This window comes from Cinclus cinclus, chromosome 13 (assembly GCF_963662255.1).
Source record: "Cinclus cinclus chromosome 13, bCinCin1.1, whole genome shotgun sequence".
NCBI classification, from domain to species: Eukaryota; Metazoa; Chordata; class Aves; order Passeriformes; family Cinclidae; genus Cinclus; species Cinclus cinclus.
This window is the reverse complement of record NC_085058.1, coordinates 3,617,716-3,639,528: the sequence shown is the minus strand read 5'-3', so window position 1 is coordinate 3,639,528 and position 21,813 is coordinate 3,617,716. Positions and strand designations below refer to the sequence as shown.

The window sequence follows — 21,813 nt, the reverse complement described above, 5'->3', positions numbered from 1 at the left end:
TCCGCCGCTCCGAGTACCACCTCCCGCCGCCCTGAGGGCCGGAGCCTGGCGGGGGCCCTGCCCTTAAAGGGGCCGCGCGGGGAGGGAGCGGGAGAAAGGGGTCCGGGTGTCAACCCGGCCCCCGGTCCTCTCCTGGCTCTCTCCCCCAAGCATAGAAACCCCCAACTCCCACAGAGCCTCCTCCCCAAAAAAAAAAAATCTCTGTAGAGGACCCAGCCCTACTGACTCCGCCTTAGGCCCCCTCCGGCCCTGCCGCCCCTCCTTTGAACCCCTAACCCCTGTAGAGCCCTGCAGCAGAGCCCTCTTCTGCCCCTGCAAACACCTCCTACCCCTAGCGCACACCTGCAACTGGCAACCCCTCAAAACTGCAGCAGACGCACCCCATCCCTGCACCCCCTCCAATGCCTACAGACTCCTTCACCAGCTTCCCCTCCCCAAACCCTAAAGCACTTCCCTGCCCTTGCAGACCTCCACAGCTCCTACAGCCCTTCTCCACCAGATAACCCCCTTCCCCTGCAGCCCCCCTCACCAACCCCCGAGGAGCAGCTCAGCCTGGCAGGTGCTTCAGCTTCTCTTTATTGATGGACAGTTGTGCTCTCCCACCCCAGGGCCCATCAGAGTGCTGGGTGAGGGGGGGTCTCTGGGGTGGTGGGGGACACGACTAACACAGGAGACAACGCTGCAAGGGGAGCACGGGAATCTCTGTGCAACACCCTTCCCCTGCCCCCATCCCCAAAACAAGCAGCTGAGAAAGGCTGGATCTGCCTTGGGTCTGGGGAGGCACGTGGCCATACAGGAGGGGGGAGCAGCAGCTTGCCTCGAGCAAGGAGGGGGTCCAGCAGAACCACTGACCACACATTGCCTCTTCCCTCCCCAAAACCCCACACCAGGGCCAGAGAAAGGGACATCAACACTCTTGAAGACAGTCACCACGAAAGAGGAGTCCCGGAAGCACGCAGGAACCGCCAATGCTGACTCCTACAGACATCAAGGCAGGACTTTCACTACAGGGAGAGGTTTTTTAAAAAACTAAACACTTCAAGTATATTCTTTTAGTGATTTAAGGTCTCTTGCCCCTGCTGCTGCTGCACTGGGTGGTGTTTAGCAACCTACATCCACTTTAGGGACAAGAAGAACAGCGCAAGCAATGGCTGGTCTACTGCAAGGGGAGACAGAGCAGTGGGGTGGTGGGACGGGAGGGGGGGCAGGGGAAGGAAGGCCCAGTGGTGCTCAGGGTACGGGCACCACACGCATGGTGTTGGTGTAGCCGGAGCCAGGGCGCCAGCCCGTCAGCACAATCACCAGGTCACCGCTCTTGAAGAACCCTCGAGCTTTGCCTAGAAGAGAAGGAGGTGTCAGAGCCCAGTCCCACCCTGTCTCCTTGCCATGGAGCAACAGTACCCAGGAGGATACTGAAACCCCACCTTCCTGCTGCCCACCCATCTGACACCCTTTGTCTCTGGAGTTCTCTGCAACAGAGCTCAAAATTCCACAGCACGGGATTTGGAGGGGGCGAATGACAGTCAACTCCACTCCAGGCTTGCCTTGTCCCTCAGGAGTGGCAAGTGTCACAGATTCATCACTCATCGCCATAAACCCAACCCCATCTTCTGTTGGAAGCTCCTTAAAGGCAGCTGTGCCAAAGCCACCACCCCATTTCCCAATCGGATGTGGTTCTGCTCATGCAACCACCACCCGTTTCCTATCCGGATCCAGTTACCACACAGGCAGCCAGTTCCTCTCTTCCCATCACCAGTCCTGATCAGCGACCCCAAAGTACCACCTAGGTGCTCAGGGCCACCACGTCCCACCAGAGCCATGTCGCAGGGCAGGGGGAGGCACCACTCACCAACATTCATGCCCAGGGTGACACGCAGGTCCACGTCCTCAGCCCAGGCGTCCTGGGCAGGGTCTTTGCAGAGCACGGGGAAGATGCCGCGGTACAGGTGGGCCTGGCGCGCCGTCTGCTCATTGCGGGTGATGGCGATGATGGGGGCCCGTGGGCGGTACCGCGACACCAGGTGTGCAGACCTGCAGGGAAAACAGCCACAGTGGGACTCCACACAGCCAGCACAGACTCCGGAGAGGACACCTGGGAATGGCCTGTGGGAGCACAGCAGCCCCAAGGTCTGTCTGTCAGACAAGAGTGCTCCCCAAAACCTCTGGGGGATGTGACCAGTCTTCACAAGAGCCAGTCACCAACCAGCTTGATGCTCTGCTGTACTCCCAGTTAGGCAACCGGGCAGACCACCACTGGCGGTAACAAATCTCCTCACCTGCTGGTTTAACAAGTGCCATGGGGGTATTTTGGTCCCCGAACAAGTCTTTACTTGTCTCTGTTGCTATGTTAGGGTGGCAAGGTGTCATTCTGGCCTCTACAAGCAGGCCTTGGCATCTCAACAGGGATTCCCTGAAACTTCCCTGTTTTGAGGAGCTCCTGGTTTTCAGGGTGGAAACAGCTGGTGTCAGCAGTGCTGCCCAAAGCATGCCAACAAGGAAGCCATCTGCCTCCCAGCCAGCAAACAGGCCAGTTCCTCCACACAGAGCTCTGCTCCTGCACCCCCCCCCATGGGAAGCAAATGCAGAGGCCAAAATTTATATTGGGAAGTTGGGCACAAAGTCTTTAAAATGCTTTAACATGCTTTAAAATAGCAGCAGCACAGTCCAGGTGGGAACTAGACTACAGCTTTCCTTTCTGTGAGCACTGCAGAGGGAGAGCATCTGCAAACAGACAGATTCAAACTGCAAGGCTGTGGAACTGCAGCTCCATCTCTCCAACGAACATGCCGGTGTCTCCACTTGCTTCTGCAGCCTCATTCAGTGGAGCCAAGCTCAGCAACACTCAGATGCAAAGTTTGCTGCTTAAAGCAGGGGGCAACAGACTGCTCAAAGCACCCAATCACACATGCCAGCCCTCTGACAATCCTTCCCACACTGTCCAAGCCATGGATCCAGGAGACTCAGGTACTTACAAGAGTTAACCAAATCCACAGCTAAAAATACTCAAATATCAGAGTTCAAACCTCTTTAAAAAGGTCAGGTGTTAAGGTTGTAACATTTGACAAAGAAACATTAGAAGCACGAGGGTATCCAGAACTCGGTGCTTATAGTTTCTTCCTCATCTCTGCAGAAAGTAGTTTTCTGCTCAAAATCAGTTTAAGCAGTACATTTTGGTGAAGGTTTCACTGATGGTCCACATCTTCATGTAGGTGGTGCCCAGCACACACAAGCACATCTCTGCAGCTGCACTACTGTTTTGGTGTGAATCCAGTGTGAGAAATCCTGATTTCCTTCCAGAAAGCAGTCAGAGACTTATGGTCGGACATGCTTAGGGAGTAGGCAGCCCGGTTCCTCTAGATGGAAGAGCTGATCCATGAGGCTCCCTCCAGCTCCCATTCCACAACTGGAAGAACAAGTCTCTGCTTGGCAGCTGTCACCATCGCTGGACAGAAATCCCAAACTACATTGTTCCAGCACATTTCACCTGCAGCCACTGAGCTCACCTGGTGTCTGCCAGATGCCTGTCTGTGCCGAGAGATTACCTGCAGGCAGGCACAAGAAATCCTGGAAGAGGACCAACACTTTCCATTTCCTGCCTACCATTCCCAGGCTGCGCAGCCCCTCTTCGCCCCCCTGGGCTCAGGCAAGCAGGGCTGATGACTGCAAAGTCCAGTAAGGGACCGATAATTTGGCTGCCACTACTAAAGGACAAAGCCTTGATTAAAAAAAAAATAAAATATTGTGCATCCACTGAACTTGTGCCTCACTGTTACATTGATGATTTCTTGCCAAAAAGTTTGAATTGAAGCTGCACTTATTTTCCCTTGGCTCTTCCAGCTGGCGCCACTGCCACTTGCAGCAGCGAGGGGAGGCTGGGCTCGGAGCTGGTGCCACGCTGGCAGAGGCAGGATGAGGACTCAGAGCGTAGGGATGTGTGTCCATCTCCCAAGGAACCAGCACTGCAGGCACTGCCAGAACCCGACTCCACTGGTCTCTCAAAGCCATGTTTTTGGAATTCTCCTTCCCCCACCCTGTCACACAGCAGGCTTGACCTGGGGGCACCTGTCCCCTCCTACCTTCCAGACTTGGTGAGGACAATAATGGCCCCGCTGCAGCACTTGAAGGACGCTTCCACAGCGCCCACAGCAGCGGCCTCGGTGGGGTCGCAGTTGAGTGGGGTCAGACGACGCAGTTCCTCAAACAACTGCCTGTGAAAGATGGCGGCTTCGGCCTCCCGGGCAATCTACAAGAGCAACACGCGTTCGGAGACAACGCTCACGGCAGGCACTCGGGCACAGGGCAGGGCGAGGTGCTCCAGCACGGGGTGCCACATCCATACTGCCAGCCTTTGACATTGTCATTAACCAGCGAGCCCAGACCAAGCTCACCCCAACAGCACATCCCTGCAGAGGAACCATTTAATTCCCGAGGGTTCTTTTTGGAACGGCGGCACCTCGCCCTGTCAAGCCCACGCTCAGGTGACACTCACACCAACTGCCAGGCACTCTCCCTCTGCTCTTGCCTGCTGGGGTCCCTCCCTGGCACAGGGTCAGCTCACACGGCAGCAGTTACGCAAGGTTGGCACGGGCAGCGAGCAGCTGGCCAAAGACTGCAGTGTTAGAGTGCAGTGTGTTTTGCCACAGAAAGGGCTGGCCCAAGCCCCTCTCTGAGCCCTACCTGCCAGACTCTGTCAGGACTAGCAGGGCTGCAGCTAAGCACTTAAAAGAGGCCTCCACCGCGCCCGCTGCCATGGCATCGGCAGGGTCCCTGTTGTTAACATTGAGGCGTAAAATTTCTTCGAACAGCTGACGATGAAACATTGCAGCCTCAGCCTCGCGGGCGATCTGCAGGCCCGAGTGGGAGGGAAGGAGGAGAACAGAAGAAAGAAAAGAAGGAAACATACACCAGAGGAACATGAGATCACGTTAACTTGCTTATTTGTCATAGTAATGCATGCAAGATGAAGCTGTGAAGCTTTTTGTCTCTCAGGTTTTGACTTTGCTAAGGGCAACCCAGACTAAGATTCACCATACCATGGGACAGGCTTTCCAAACGTGGCATTTTTGTTCTATTTGGGAGTTCCAGCAGAGCAGGCAAACATAAGTTACTTTTCAAGGACCAGAACAAGCCAGCTGAGAGCCAGACCTTGCTTTGTCGTGGCTGCTTACGACTTCCTTGGGAGACTCTTATGCCACCTACCTGCCTGTCCATGGTCCTGCTTGCAACTCTGTAAAGAGATTCCAGAATCTCTGGCTTCCTTTCCTCAGCTCCCAACACCAGAGAGTGCTGCTAGAAGAGTTTTCATGGAGCCAACACGCAAGCAACACACTTTGAATGTCACCCCTGAAAGTGGGAGTCTGTTCTCTTAGCCTTGTTACATTTAGTTTAACTTCAGAGTCAATGAAGATTTGGCTTATCTTGAGAGCAAATAAAGATTTAGTTTGAGAGCCAATAAAGACTTATTTTAACATGAGAGTCAATAAAGCTTCACACCCAAGTGGGATACCAACTTCCTTTTGGTAACAGGGAAGTAAAGAGGAACAAGTCTTCCTTATAGGGTTGTCACAGTGTGCATGCTGGGGTGTTTGCACAGTGCCACATATGGACAGACGAGAGGGACAGAGGCACAACTAAAGGCTTTGGTTCTGCTGAATCCTGGGAATCATCAAGTTTAATCATCTCAGATGGCATGACAACCCGATAAAGAAGGCTTGCAAGAGACTAGAAAAACATGCAAAGGTTCATGATCTTTTTAAGGACAACTTCACCCAGTTACACTACAAAGTGAGCAACCACTACACAAAACATGACACAAGTTCCTGAAATTAGAGACTGATGTGCCATTTTAAGTGAAAGTTCTGGAGTTAGAAAAATCAGAATTTGCTACTCTAGTGGTAATTATTTTACATGATGCTGGGAATTATCCCTTCCACAGTTATCAGTTTAAGCCAAAGTAGTTAAGTATCTTAGTTCTAAAAATAACAGGACACAGCCAGCAGGCCGGAAAAGCAGGCTGGTGCTGACTTGTCCTAAGGCATATTGTTACTGCTGGATTTAGATAAAAGGGGAATATTTGCATCACAACACTTACTCCAAATGCAGGAGCTGGAAGCCTGGCAGTTTATTTTCAGCTCCTGGTAATAAGGCAGCAGCTCCATTTAACACAGAGAGCAAACAGGATTTTAAAGAGAAGTCTGCACTCTCCATGTGTAATAGAACATGGGAATACAGGTGTCTGCTTTGACAGCGGCTGCAGAGGAGCACAGCAATCCTTAACTTCACCCCACAGCTGGATCTCCTCAGACAGGAACAGCTACAGAGGGTTTCCAGTTGGTGCATAGGTGGATACCAGCAAGGTGGGAGAAAGGAAAATGGAGAAGCTGTTTTAACCTTGGTCCCAATCAGGCAGCATAGCATGGCCAGGCAGGGCTTTGAAGTGTGGATCCTGGAGCAGAATGGGAAGGATGCCCACTCTCACCTACAGTAATCAGCTTGCCTAGTATTTGGAAGTTTGCTGTTGCCCACTTCAGATGGTAAAATCCACTTGCTCCAGCCATGCTGCAGATCCCCAGACTATGGTTACCCAGGACATTGTTACTGGGCTTGACTAGAAAGTGATGCTCAGATGAAAGATCCTCACTGTACTGGCATGTGCTTGTACCCCAAGAGTTGGCACCTTGCTGCCTGGAACATCTTACATTTAGTCAATCTGTATTTCAATTTCTGCTCAGTGTTAAAGCCTTCAGTGCTTGTCCAGGGGCCCTGGTGGAATGAACACCATGCCCAGTTCTGTGGGAAGAGGGAAGCACATGTAACGGATCCTCAAATCAGGCTATAGGTACAACACAACCTGCCCAGACCAAAGAATTAATGCCATAATGGAAACCCAGGTATAAGGTTTCCTGCAGCAAGTTCCCAAGTCTTGGTAAGCAGTCAGTCTTTGTGATTTAGGGGTTGGAAAAGGAGGGAGAAGCTTTAAGGTGCACTGTTAGCATTTGGCCTGTAAAGGAGCACCACTCGCCCGGTGATCATTAGTTGTATTTTGCATTTGCCTCATGCAAAAAACACCACTCCATTTTGAGGTAAAAGATGTTTAGGTAACACACTGCAAACCAACACTGGCTGAGTTGAATAACCTATAGAACATGAATTACAAATAAAACTGGTGAGAGTTAGAACTTGGGAGTTACCATTGCTGTGATTCACAGCACTGGTAACTAGGGAGCAGCAATGCTCACGGGTACTTGACATCAGGCTTTTATCAGCTGAAATATAAGCTTGAAGCAGAGCAGAGGTTTCTGGCAGTTCAGGCATGTAAAAATATGGTGCTGTCAATACTCATGCAACAAGTCCCCCATCCCCAGTACACAGCAGGTGCTGAATGCAACACTGCTGTAAATCATGCCCAGGAGCCTCCCCACTCCCTCCCATGCAGGACTCAGCCAAAGCCTTTTATTATCTATAGACAAACTGCTTAAAGCAGCTCCTTGACTCTGCAGAAGGTGAAGGCATTTAATATGCCACTGCAATAGGACACTGGATTAAATTTCTGTTGAGGTAACAGCAAAAAAAACAACAACAACGAAAAAAAAAAAGTTTTACATCTCAGCACTGCAGAGCAGCTCTTAGCTCTGTCTGTTGGCAAGTTTGGAGCACATAAACTGAGATACCAGGCCCTCAGTACAATGTTTGTTCAAAAAAAAAAAAAAAAAAAAAAAAAGAACACCCATAGCAGAGTGAGTAAAGAAAAGGCTATTTTAGGTCCATCTCGGCCTTTGAGCGGCCAGCTCAAGAGGCCAAGATCAAGATCAAGGTGGTGTCCCGTTGCCAGCAGGGCAGGACAGTACTCACAGCGTGCTGCATGCGCACAGCCTCGAGGGGATAGTCTCCCTTGGCTGTTTCCCCGGAGAGCATGATGCAGTCCGCTCCGTCCAGGACGGCGTTGGCCACATCGCTGCCCTCAGCGCGCGTCGGCCGAGGCTTCTTGATCATGCTTTCCAGCATCTGGGAGAGAACAAACCCATAGAGATCCACACGCTGCCCGAGGAAGCAGCTGCACTTCAACACTCCTTATGGCTTGGGCAGAAAGTGGGATGCAACCTAAGGACTCCAGGAGTTGTCCATAGGTATGGAACAGAGAGGGGGTCTGCTCTCTAAGCCAGCTTTGGTTTGGAGCCTCCACCAGGAAGGAAAACAATCCATTCCATTTTATACCCATTCCACATTTATTCCTTTTCCAGGGAGATTTAAGCCTCGCAACATCCCAGACAAAATAATCCAACCTTCCACTTCAACTTCTCACCACGAGGCTTGGTCCAAGGAACTCAGAGCTCTTTAGAGCAGAGTGTGGCATTAGACATATTTATGGAAAGCTCAAATTCAGTCATATATTCTCAAATTTGGGAATTTTATCATCTAGAAATCATAAAGAGCAGTGAAGTCACTTCCACCAATGAAGTAACCTTCTCACAGCACAAGATCTCAAATGCTTTCAACAATATAGAGGGGTACAGTACAGGGTAGTAAACTCAGAACAGTTGACTCCACCAGCTTTTTAAGCATCCCCACTTAAGAGTGGAAAACAAGACAGCTTCCCATGAGGTTAGTACTTCCAAATCCCTTTCCACACCCCAAGTCTGGCCGACTCTCCTGTCTTCCTCCAGCGCTCAGCTTCCCCCCAGCTGGAGTTCACCACTTGTTTAAACACCATTTGCTTCACCCATAGGACATTGCCTGAGGCTGTGTTTCAGCTGCATTTCTGTAGCAGTACAGGAAGGAGGAGCATATGCCACTGTAAATCCACAACCTTGTTTAATGACTACTGTCTAAAGACAGTCTTCACTTCCACAGCCTGTGTGCAGAGCAAGGACAGCCAGGAAACCAGTGCTTGAGGACTGTGCACATGATCCCTACCACTCCTAGAAAAAGGAGATGGATCCTTTACTCAGTTCCTTCTGAAGCTGCAGTGTGGGTACATTTTATAAGACACCTGGGAACCCCAGTGAATCTTCCCTGTCAGGTAGAGATTGCTGCCACAAGATGCCAAGGAAAAGCATGTGCCATTTTTCCTATGAATTTGCAAGTTCAGCCCCAAAGGCTCATAACCACATGATGTTTTGAGGTATATAACCTTTAGCAAGAGGTCCTGTAACCTAACTGGAAAAGACCCCAAACACAGAAACGCCTAAATACGAGCTTTTCAGCTATAAGCAAAACCTCTCTGCATCTCACCCTTTAACCACTGCCATCAACCCATTGCTGCCCCCAGCATTCCCTCCCAGCCAGACTCTGGCAGTGAGGAGCCAAAGGTGACGTTTCCAGTACCTGAGTGGCACAGATGATAGGTTTGCCAGCCCTGTTGCAGCGCCCAATCATCATCTTCTGGGCAAGGAAGACTTTTTCAGCTGGGATCTCGATTCCCAGGTCACCGCGGGCCACCATAATGCCATCACTGGCCTCCATGATCTCATCAAACCTGACAGCGAGAGAAGAGCTGTTATCTCATTTGTTCTGCAAAGCACCTTCCCATCTGCCTGTCCTCCTCCGAAAGGAGCACACACGCTTGTCATGGGCTGTTTGGGCTTCTTGGGCAATGCCAAGAAAGGAGGAAGAAAACCAGAAGCAAGGCACAGCACATATTCAGTGCTACACAAAGCTGCCTGAAGCTACAAAAAGGAGTGCGAGTTGCTTTATTTCAGTGTGACAAACCCAAAGCACCCCCTCGCACAAAGCTCACCTGCGCACACCCTCATGGTTCTCAATCTTGCTGATGATCTTGATGTTCTTTCCCTTTTCTCCCAGCACCTTCCTGACAGCGTGGACATCGGAAGCCTTGCGGATGAAGGAAGCAAACACCATATCCACGTTCTGCTCCACACCGAATTTGAGGTCCTGAACGTCCTTTTCAGAGACAGCGGGCAGGTCGACGGCAGCGCCGGGCAGGTTCACGCCCTTCTTGCTGCCGAGCATGCCACCGTTCTCGATCTCCGTCATGACATAGTCCTTCCCTGAAACGTGTTCCCATGGTCAGTGTTTACAGGAGAGCTCCTGCTACCGGCTCCCACACCACCTCCCTGTCTGGGAACTGCAGTGCCAACAGCGGCACACGCGATAAAAAACGCATCCCATCTCTTCAGAGCATTTCTGTACCACACAAGCTTGCAGTTTACCCTTGGGAACACGATAGATTGGTCTAAAACAACTTCTAGGCTGTTCCTGGATAAGATACCAGCTGTTCCCTCTAGGAGGTTGGGATTGCCTCCCCCAAGAAAAGCTAGCAGGTTGCAGTTTTGCACACAGAACCCTGCAACAGCAAACTGAGCACCCCAAAAGCCTCACCTCCCACTCCCTACATGCTCACAGATAAGAGGCTTGAAGCTAGAGCAGTTTACACAGCACTGTAAAGACTATCATGGAAACTTGGAACATTACCAGTTAAAACTAGTTCTGTTTCTAACTACAAAACCCAGGGCATGCGCTGTAAAACTAGTTAAATCTTGCTTTAAGAGCATGAATTAGCCTGGCTGATCATGAGCCAGTGGTATTGCCCTACCAAACATTCCCCTTTGAAGATGAGCTTTAAGATGCCAGACCAGTGAAACCCAAGCTGAAGTCAGTTTTTGGGTAGTTCCTACATTTGAGATAGAAATTTAGCTCAAAGTCTCACTACACCATCAAGAATCACATTTTCCTTTCTTCAACACACAACTGCAAGCTAGGAAACAGTTACTGGAGGGAAAGCACAAGTCCTAAGGAAAACTCAAACAGGCAGAGCTGAAATGGCTGTTACCCACCTTTCTCCTTAACCAGCAAAGAAATCAGACCATCATCCACATAGATTTTGCTGCCAACTTCTACAACTTTGGTGAGATTCTTATAGTCCATCCAGAGCGTGTTCTCATCGCAGTTCTCCATGAAGGCATCGTCCAGGGTCACTTTGAGCTGTGCGCCCTTCTTCAGCTCCACTTCTGCTGTGCCACTCTGTGCGATAACAAAACCAGTAAAAACCAGCACGCCACCCACAGCAGTTTGTCAGAACTTTCGGGAGGTGGTTTGTTATCTCATTTTCTATGATTTTTTTTTGTTTGTTTGGAAATGGCCACAGGCTTAACACAGTATTGAGTCTATGTGGTGAAAAGAGTGGGATAAAAAAAGCACAACTTACTCCCTTAATGAGTCCAGTTCGGATTTCAGGTCCCTTGGTGTCCAGTGCAATAGCCACAGGTCTGTAGGTGATGGGATCAGAGGCAAAGCTCTCTGTGGCTTCTCGCACATTCTTGATTGTGCCCTCGTGATACTGGCAAGAAAAGAAAAAAGATGGAAATGTTAAAGCTAGTTCTACTCTGCCACTTACAGAAAAGATCCCTGTGCACCCTCCTAGAGGCTGCCAAAGGTGACAGTTCTTCTCTCAGTTTCAGTTCTACCTTCAAAATTTAACCCAGACAAAGCTTAAAAAATAAAGCAGACTGCAAGGATACAAGGGCCTTTCTGCCATGAAGGTAGAGTCTGGAATTTATCTGGCGTGCCCTCAGCTCTAATTCCAGAAGGACAACTCAAGGAGATAGTCCTGAGGTGCAGGTAAAGCGATTTTCCATGGAGACACATCTGCCAATTCAAGGTGGCTCACCAACCAACAGGCCTTTAGGGGTAACTTTTACAAAAGCTTTCACTGAACACCTGCCTATTCAACACAGCAGAATATTCACAGCACCAGCAGCTGGATAATTGTGTGCATTGAAAAGGGACCTGGTGGCAGAAGAATGTCACAATATCACACACAGCTGTGCTCCTCTTCCCATCAGAGCAAGGGAAGATGCCTCTCCACACTGCTAGCTCCTACACACACTTCCAGCCTGATCCACTATCAGTCCTGCAGGTTGACAGGCTTTCACTCTTTGGCCTAAATTCCCACAGATAAAGGACTTGCTACAAGAATGTTATCCACGTAAATATTTACAGTTTATTTCCAGAGTCAAAGCAATCACAGACAGGAGCTCAATATTCCAGTACCACACACCTGGCTTCCAAACCTTGTTTGTGAGACTGTTTTGCTAAGTGCTGCCAGTTTTAAGATAGTTTTGTGACAAAACCCATCCCAGCTCCCTCAAATGTGCTACAGATAGCCAGCAAATCAGTTTACTTTGCTTGTTTAAATAACACTAAGAGATAACCCTAACTACCTACAACTAGTACGAGTTGTGCAACACTTGACAGACTTTAGTAGATATGACATACCCTTTCCTCTGTGTCACGTGGACTGAGAAAGTCTGACCTGACTCACCTGCAACACGCAGTTCCCTCATGCCACTCACCCTCCCCAACACAAGCCATCCACACTGACTTTGGTACCTCGGGGATGATAAGCCAGCACCAGGAAGGTGAGGCTGGAACAAGCCATGCTAAAGTTCACATGTGTCCCCTTAGTCAGAAATATCTAACAGCTGATAACTCTTTATAGCAGGAAAATGAGTCAGTTTATTGACTGAGTGTGCAAGCTGGGACTGAGATGGCCCTGACCCCTCCAGGCGCTGCAGCTGGGGTGGATGCAGCACAGAAAATATGCCTCAACAGTGCCACAACACTTATCTAAACCAAATCATCTGGGATTTTTCCATTTTAGCTTGATAACAATGACTAACTGGCTCCTAGGGAGTCTGACTTCCTGAAGAGTTGCACATGCAGAACGGGAATGCAGGCAGAGCTGGAGGTAAAACCCATTTTTATTCTAAGTAAAAGCGACCTAGGCAGGTGCCAAAACCACTGTTAAAGCTCAGGCCCTGGTAAAGGCTTTGGGGTAGACATAAGAACTGAAGCACTTTTGACAGATAGAAGCGCTTTTGGCTTTACTGGAAACTGAAGCATTTTGGAGGAGCCAGGAGGTGACACAAACTTAGCACTCGCTATGGCTAATGGTAACAGTCTGCAGGCACAGCCACATGAGAGCTGGCAGTCAGCTTTGGCATGAAATGTGCAATTAGACCTTACACAAAACAGAAAGACTTCAGCCAAGTTCATAGACCACAGTAAATGGGCAATAAAGGTGTGAGAATTCCCAGTTTCAGCCTGGCCACCAACTCCCCTTGGTGATGTGTCACCTGACCTAAGACCCACCCAGCTGCAAGGATTTGACTCCTGGGATGCAGTTACTCCACACTATTATTTCTCTAGGATGATTTCCCAACTGCAAGGCATGCACTGACACTATCCCAGGGTGGTTAGTCAAGGTCTGATGGCTGCCTACAGTTAAGTATCAACCCTTTTGATCTTGACACTGCCCTGTGCCCATTAAAGGCCACCAGGGTGAAAGGCCAAGCTGTTACACACCACGAGGCTCACGGGTCACTAAGTAAAGCCACCTACAGCTGCTACCAGGTGACATTTTGAAAGCCGGGGTCAAAAAAAAAAAAAAAACCAAAAAAAAAACAACTCCTCAGCAGAATGAGATCCTCAGCTCCTCCAGTATCACTGAGAATCTCAGCTATTTATAGCAATAAGGGCTTGACTGTCATGGAGTGTTGATTTCCTTTGACCTTATTTTTCTAAGAGCACCACACCATGTCCCAAGCTCCACAGTGGGACCTTCCAGAGTGCCAAGAATGCACCCAGAGCAGCTGGGTAGCCAGAAAACCCGAGTCCATTCTTCCACTGGGCATAGTACTTGCATCAAATCACTAATAACAGATGCCTTTTGATTAGGGTAATTCATTGACTACCTGCTTGCAAAATCCCCAGCAACAGAACTATAAGTGAGATTAACTGATAGTGTGACCTCCTGCAGAGGATTAAAACAGGGACAGGTCTTCTCAGCTTCTGTTGCTCACTGGGAAGCAGCAGCTCTGGGAACAGCAGGATGTGAGGAAGATGAAGGATTTCATGGCAAGCAGTTGGCACACAGTGTCAAATACCAGTTACCTGGCTCCCCGATACAGTGCAGGGTGAGGAATTTAATTGTTTTCAAAATGGCTCAGAAAATACATTTCAACGTTATCAACAATGACACAAGCTCGGAATGTAGAACCAGCACGCTTCCCCCAGAAGCAGCTATTTGATCTTCCCACACCAGGGATGGTCTGGATGAAACTGGATTTCCTTTCTCTCTGAGGGACAGGATCAGCAGACACACAGGGGCCACAGCAGCTCAGACCCCACCCTTACCTCATGGGTGCCGTGAGAGAAGTTGAGGCGGGCAACGTTCATTCCAGATTTAATCATTTCCTTCAGCTTCTCCACAGAGCGGGAGGCCGGGCCTAGGAGGAACAAGCAGTTTGAATACAAACTTTAGAAAAATAATGAGGTAACCCACACAGACCAGGCTGTTTCATGTGGAAGAGAAAATGTAAATGGATACAGCATTGCTCAGCGCTGCAGCACCAAATATTGTTTTAACTTGCCCACAGAATGCAGCAGAACCCAAGCGATTCCCATTTCCCTGGATACTGGATTCACTCCCAGCAGTAACACAGGTTAGGCAAACACAGGAAAGTCATGTTCCTTCACCACACAAGTTCAGCCCTGGCAAGGGATGAAAGCCAGATCCCTCTCATAATTTTCCTAACAAGTTTCACCAAGGCGTGGGCTCCTAGCTGCAATTCTCTCCTGTCGAGGAATGGCCTACCAATGGTGCAGATGATGCCGGTGTTTCTGGCGATGGTTGGCTCCGAGTCTATGTCCAGGCGGCACATGTGCTCCAGGAAGGTGTCTGCCATGGCAGCATGCAGCTGCTGGGTCTGGATGAAAGCGGTCCCTGCATCGTGGTGCTTCGACATGGTCACTTGATTCCTGTGTCTGGAAGGGAAGAAAGCGGTGCCAGGTGTGGGAATCACCCACACCAACTTACCCATCAAGCAGAGACACCAAGACAACCACGTGATGAATATGGAGATAACAAGAAAGCTGCTACTGGGTCAAACTACCTTTATATTCCTATTTGAGAGTCCTAACAGGCAAGGCATGTTTCTATTTCCATGTCATCCCCCACATGGACCACCCAAAGCTCACCTGCCTTCTATGCAGATGTTCCCTTCATAGCTTCTCTTCATTGCCAGTCTTCCCTTGGAGCTACACAACGCAACAAAATTCAAGCACTTGAGTGCACAGGCAGAGGTTCTGCCTCCTCCCTCCCAGCTCTCCACTCATTTCTCCTACAGGCCCCAAATGCACTTCCCATCCCACTTGGGACCAGGGCAGCTCAGCACCAGTGTGACCGCAGCATGCCCAGACACAGGCAACCTTCTGGCCAGGAGCACCTAATCACAGCAAAGTCCACATAAGCCTAAACCCCATCTTTTAAGCCTGGACAAGCAAGCAGACTTAAGTTAATTAAACACAACACTTTGGCAGAGAACACATAAAAGACTGAAGATTTAATACATTCAAAGACTCTCTTTGACTGAAGATGCTGCAGGTCTCCCCCACACCCTGCACTCCCTTTTACCTACAGCACCAGAAATTTATCATAAGGTTTAAAACTGGTTGTGTTTTTCAACATTTGGATTAAAGAAGTTCTCTGAACTCAGGCTGTTTGCCTAGTCTGGACTAGAGACTCTCCAACAGCAGGACCAGCCTATTCTTCAGGAAACTATCCTTCAAAGAGGAAGCTGAGTTGAAGCTTAACAGTCCACTGGGATGGGAGGACACTCATTTCACAGCAGTGCTGGTGGCCCAGACATTTCCAATTACAATAATTTGGTTCTCAAGTAGTAACGGCAGCTGAAAGCTTTGTCTCTTGCACCCGCCCAGACTAAAATCCCAGCATTACAAAAGCCTCTGGTAAAAGAGTGATGCAAGGTGGTGGCTGTTGGCATGGGCAGATGACTCGTTTTGCCTTTAAAGATCGGTTTAACTTCAAACTCCATGCCCTGGGCACATGGGTGACACTCAGAGCAGGCATGAGCTGCCTGCATCTCCAAGGTGTGCTTACGGAAAGATGGGCTGAGACTCAGCTAAAAGCTGGGACAGAGGTGGAACAGAACAGGGCTTTTGTTCTGCCCACACCAGGCAGACAAAACAAAAACACAAATGAAACACAGATTGTTGTAAGGGGTACACACCAGCCAGCTCAGCATATACAGTTTTGAGACAGAGGCACCAAGAAACCCAAAAACTCTTATCAAAGCTGGCAGGACTGAGCACAGAGCGGGGCAGACCATGCCCTGCTAGCCTGCCCGGTGCCATCCCGGTGCCACAGCAGCCCTGCTGCCCGGCCCCGATGCTCCTCCCCTGCTGCACAGTCCTCCCTCATGTACGTGCAGATCCTCGCGCAGGCAGCCCTGACTCACCCTCACCGTGCTGCCATGCGCCACAGAGCAGCCAGGCCAGCAAAAACCATAATTTGACCTGGCAAAGCCTCTTTTCCCTCAGTCCTGCCAGAAGCTGCTGATTCACTCGAGTCACTACAAGAAGGTCTGCCCACATAAAAAGCCCAAGAAAGTCTAATTATTATAGGAAAACCCTTTGGTCAGTCCTAAAACATTGTTTCAGCCTTCTAACACTTGCTGTTGCACCCTCTAATACCTGCAGAGCAGTGTCAGCTTCCCTAGATTTAAAAAAAAAAAAAAAAAAAAAAAAAAAAAAAAAAGCGCCTTTGCTGGGAAATCACCTCCAGGCACAGGGAATCAGGCTTGCACAGCGTCTAGGAACAAGAGGAATACGGAACAATAGTATCCCAACACGGAAACTGCAGCCAGAGCACAACTTGGAAGTTCATAAAAAACAGTCAAGTGAATTTTGCCTGCCTCATGGAAATCCCCCACCCACTCAAGTCACTTGCAAATATAATTTTAACACCCTTGAAGTCTTTATAAAGATAAAGGAAAAGTTCACTTCCCAGCCAGAATCCCCTTCACAAGATTCTCCAGCAGCTCAGAGGGTTCTGAAAAATTAACTGCAGACACAGTGACCTTGTCCAGGGGCGAGAGCAGAAACACAGGAGCCAGAAAGTATTCCGAACACCCATCTGTCCACAGCACCATGCCCACGACCACCAAGAGTCTTTTTAACACTCCCTCCTGCTTTCCATCACCGTGCATTTACAAAGCATCGACTGAATTGTACTGGAATGACCAGTCTCATATTTATAACAGGAATGTCTGGCATTTCCCACTACTCCGCTTTTTTTAATATCAGAGGAGCAAGGACTTTAAGGACACCAGAAAACACAGAGCACTCAGTCTGGGCAGAGTGAGGAAGGGGGGGGGAGGTGAGCAATACCCTACAACACCTGAATGTTTCTATCACTGAATAAACCTGAATTCATTCCTCAAAAAATTATGATTGAACCCCCAAATCTATCACTTGGCCTGCCCATGCTTCAGACAGGGTGTCCCAATGTGTGTGCCATCTCCCCAGTTCCTGAATATTCCAGACTGAGCCATTTGGGGTCGGGACTGGGTTTTATTGCAGCCAGGTGACTGATTTGGGCCAGCTCATCCGATGGGTCAGAAGAGGGAAAGCCTAAATTCACGGTTTCTCCGGATACGCCCCTTGGGGATGGGGAAGGGACAGGGAGCAGCAAAACTCACCCAGGAAATCCCCACCCAGGGCCAAGTCTTTGCTGCTACTGGTGACAGGGAAGTAGAAACTACAGCAGGGGCTGTCCCTAGGCCACGGCAGCAGAGCTGTGTCACTGCCTGCAGGAATTCCAGCCAGGAGGCTCCCAGGGGATGATGATCCAGGACTTACTGGTCAGCCTCACTTACACAACCTCATGGATGCTGCAGAACAAGACTGCTCATGCCCAGTGTCCCTGCCCAGAGGCAGAAATGGTTTGAATTAGTGCTCAGGGCAGGGTTATGAAACCAGGCAGGCCTTCAGATTCTCAAAAGAAGCCTAGAAAAATGTCAGCTTTGCTCATTCCAGAAGCTAAAGGCACTTAACAACAGAGAAATGCAGCTCTGCAGAGAAGCAGGTTGTTACCCTGGCCTGGCATCCCCTCTCCCAGGGAAAGGGGACGGCACATTCCTGCCAGGCAACTGGTGCCAGAGGTGGTGTCTCACCCTTACATAAGGACAAAATGGCCACCCCAAAACTCCACCCCTTTTCTGCAAGCCTGGATGGAACCCAGGAGCCACCACCGGTTCCCGGCTGGCCGATGCTCTCCCCAGTACTGAGCTGCAGATCGACGGGAGGAGAGACCCACAACGGGGATGCCATTCCAGCTTTATGGCAATGGGGAACAGGAAGGTCAGGCTGGCTCTGGCACCTTCCCCGCGCGCTGCCGGCTCAGCTGTGCATTTGCTGAGCTGCTCTCCCTGGAAGGCTTAACTAAAAAAAATAAAGAGGAGGTGGCAAGCATCGGATGTTTGGTGACGAGAAAGACTTATCTCGAGGGTATTTGCAGGACACACCTACAGGGTTAACCTTGCGGAGGACAAGGAGCCTTTATAGACTTGGCAAAAAGCACCTGGCTGCCTTCAGGCAAGCTGCAAAAACCGGCTTTACATGATAAAAAAAAAAGCTTGGGGGTTTTCTTTTCACATTTAACTAGGCAGAACTGTAGACCACTGTGCTGCATCCCCACTCCAGGATGGAGATTGCTGCACGTGGCAGCGCCCCGGTACTGCAGCCCCATTCCCTACGTGCCATCCATCACCACCCACTGCGGCTCCATCTCCCCCCGGGAGAACAACGGCCAGGCAAGAGATAAAGGATCAACCACGTGCTCCAGCCGGCCTGGGAAACGTCTTGGTCTCATCAAATTAAATTATAACTTGTTGGGTGGAAGGGGAATTAAGGCCGGCGGTGGACCACTCCGGCTAACAACAATAAATTAAGGTTTTAATAATAGCTTTAGGTGGATAAAGGAGTAGGTAATAAAAAATAAAATTAAAAAAAAAAAACCGCAGGCTCTCCAAGCTCTTTTAACTAGTGCAAGCCAAGTTTCTCAGAAGGCTTTCACAGGCAGAAGTCCCCGGTTCAAGCACGTGGCTCGCAGCAGCGCTTCCTGCCTCGCACAAAAACCTGCTTAATCCGGTGATGGGCTGGAAACCTGCTGGCACCAGCACGGCCCGATAATCTATCAGACTCCTTTATATTAGCCGGAATTCTGCTCTATAAACAGCATCTCGGACATGAAATTACATTCTTCAGATTTTTGGGTTTTGTTTTATTAAATTAAGCACTTCTAGCTGCACAAGTCCCTGGACGTGTCTGAGTGACGAAAAACCTCTTTGTCATTGCACCTCTGAGCCAAGGCAAGTCATGATGAGCAGCAGCAGGAAAGTTAACATTTTAACATTACAAAAGCCTCCATAAAACACTGATTTTTTTTTTTGGTTAACCTGCGCCTCGCCGGTACCGAGTTGCCTTATCAGAACAACAGTAGGTTTTTAGAGATTGCTGTATACTTTAATAGTCTCAGGAGACAGTCGGGAGGTTGCCATTGTCCGCCGACAAAAGCGCTATTCATGCCCCAGTAGCTCTGCAAAGGGGGGTTTAAACACGTTTGAAAGGTCTTCACAGTTCAAGAAACTGTCCAAATCAACTGGACGTGTTTAAGCAGGCACAATTAAGGCAGAAGACTAATTCAGAAGGGGCCTTCCCTTCCCGGGGATGGGGGGGTGGGCAGCGGGAAGAGGTTGCAGCATCAGAGGTGGGTGCAGTGAGCCGGACGCTGATTTAAACTGATGCCCTTCGGAGAACTGCCGGCTCTTACGTGAGTGCAGGCACGGGGCGGGGGGGGGGCTCGCGGCGGCCGAGCGCCTCACTCACTCCGTGTGCCTCAGCCTCAGCCTACCGGCAGGGCCGGGCAGCAGCCGCAGCGGCTCCCTGAGCTCCGCTTAACGCCAGGGCCGCAGGGCACACGCGGGGCTTCCCGCTCTGCACGCCCCACTTCATTCACCCGGGCCTTCGCACCCCAGACCGGACCCCCATCGCGCCCCCCCCACCCCCGGGCCCGGAGCGGCCGTTTCCCGGTGTGGGCCGTGGGGAGATGCTTCCCTGCGCGGGATCGGAAAAGATGCTCGGAGCGGGCGTTCCCCAGTGCTGGGTCACGGGGGAGATGCTCTCGGAAGGGGCGTTCCCCGCTGCGAGATCTCGGGGGGATGCTCGAGGAGACAGAGTCGAGCGCCGGCGGCCACGAGCTCAGCGCTGCGAGCCCCCCGCGCGCCCCCTCCTCAACCGTCCCATGGGGCGCGCGCCCCCTCCCCTCAACCGCCGCCCGGGGGGGAACCCTCTCCCGGCGGCGAAAATACGGGGATAACGGCGGTACCAGCGCGGCCCGACCCACCGCTCGCCGCCCCTCAGGCCGCCGTTACCTGCCGCCCTTCAGTCGAGCCTCGACCCGATCCTCTCCCTCCGAGCGCCGCCGCCGCTCTACACAGCGCCCCCACGCCCCGCCAAGGTGATCCCGACTTTCCAAAGCACCGCCCCCCGCGGATCCCTCCGCCGCCCGCTCTGCCGGCGGCCACAAGGGCGGGGCGCCGGGGCTACTTTCGCGGGCGCACGCACAAAGCACGGGGGAGGCGCTGAGTCACAGCACGCGCCTAGCCAACCAATGAGGGGGCGGCACAGCCGCCGCGCGCGCGGATGGAGAGTGGCCGTCGCCTTAAAAGGACCGCGGCCCGGCCCGATGCTCTTAAAGGGGCCGCGGCCCCCTACTGGCGTCGAGCGTTTTGATTCAGATTGACCCTGCCCAACTCACACAGAGACCCCTCAGCTCACACCGGCTATCCAGCTCACACCTCAGGGGTCTCTCACTCTGCAGAGCAGCGGCTCTGGGTGTTTTGGGGTGCTTTGGAGGATCCTGAGACCTTACTGTGGGGACACTGGGGACCAATATGGAATCTCTGTACTGGGGCCACGAGGACGCAGTTCTGGGGACACTGGGGACATGGTGCTGGGGTCACTGAGGGTAGTGTGCTGGGGTCAATGAGAGACCAGGCTGGAGATCCTGGGGACACAGGAGACGCTGTGCCGGGGCCGCTGTCTCGGCTGTGTGGGGACCCAACATGGACACCGTATGCCAGATCCATGAAGGCTCTTGGCTGGTAATAGTGAGAACCTCATGCTGGAGATATTGTGGACCCGGTCTCAGAACCATGGGGACCTTCTGCCGGTGACCCATGACAGGGGCTCCACACTGGCACCGTGGTGACACTGGGGACATGCCATTAACGCAGGGACCTGCCGCACAGACCCTGTGCTGGACTGTAGAGACAGAGTGACAGCCATCTGGGGACTCAAAAACGGTCACTGTATGCTGGGACCGCAGAGGAGTCCTGTACCGGGTACACTGGGGACCTCGCGGTCCACGGAGAGGTCAAAAAACCCCTGCGCTGGGGACGCGGGACCGGTGCCGCTCCTGTGGTGGAGCATGGGGTCACTGCGGGAGACCCAACATGGCCACCCCGTGGGGTGTGCCGGGAGAGGGAGGCCGTGCACCGGGGACACCGGGGACTCTGAGGACACCGGGGACCCCGCCAGCGCCGCGTCCCTGCCATGGCGCTGCCCCGCCCCCGACGGTTCCGGGGTGGAGGGGGGGGGGGGGGGGGTCCCCGGCGGTGACGTCATGGCGGCGCCGCTGGTGACGCGGTGCGGCGGCTCTGACGTCAGGCCCGGCCCCCCGGCAGCATGGCGGCCGTGTCCGCACCGGCCGGCCCGCGCTGACATGGTGAGGGGCCGGGACGCGGGAGGGGACGCGGGGACACGGCCGCGGCCGCGGGGGGAGCGCGCCCGCGAAGGGGGCGGGACGGTCCTGCGGGGGCCCGGGGCGGGGGAAGGGCAGCGGCCCTCGGTGTCCCCCCGTGTCCCTGGGTCCCCCGGCTCGGGGGATGGGATGGGGCTGGAGGAGGAGGAGGGATCCCCGCGTCGCGATCG

The 21,813-nt window shown here is 51.7% G+C and overlaps 1 protein-coding gene across 1 annotated transcript; it reads right to left on the bottom strand.

The window, feature by feature from the left end:
* Window positions 1-564: 564 nt before the first annotated feature.
* On the bottom strand, window positions 565-20,304 carry PKM (pyruvate kinase M1/2). The gene is made up of 11 exons (XM_062501096.1): window positions 20,253-20,304; window positions 14,615-14,784; window positions 14,155-14,246; window positions 11,165-11,296; window positions 10,794-10,980; window positions 9,737-10,007; window positions 9,325-9,475; window positions 7,852-8,004; window positions 4,077-4,243; window positions 1,850-2,031; window positions 565-1,337 (listed from the first exon to the last, which is right to left on the bottom strand). The coding sequence occupies exons 2-11, from the start codon at window positions 14,763-14,765 to the stop codon at window positions 1,231-1,233; spliced, it is 1,593 nt and encodes a 530-aa protein (XP_062357080.1). The 5' UTR covers window positions 14,766-14,784; window positions 20,253-20,304; the 3' UTR covers window positions 565-1,230.
* Window positions 20,305-21,813: the final 1,509 nt, after the last annotated feature.

What these genes read in the sequence shown, in the direction of transcription:
- PKM (XM_062501096.1), bottom strand. Translation starts at nt 14,765, where the DNA reads ATGTCGAAGCACCACGATGCAGGGACCGCTTTCATCCAGACCCAGCAG. An exon ending in CGGCATCATCTGCACCATTG is followed by an intron (nt 14,247 to 14,614) that starts GTAGGCCATTCC and finishes TGTTCCTCCTAG; the next exon opens with GCCCGGCCTCCCGCTCTGTG. An exon ending in GAACTGGACTCATTAAGGGA is followed by an intron (nt 10,981 to 11,164) that starts GTAAGTTGTGCT and finishes GTTATCGCACAG; the next exon opens with AGTGGCACAGCAGAAGTGGA.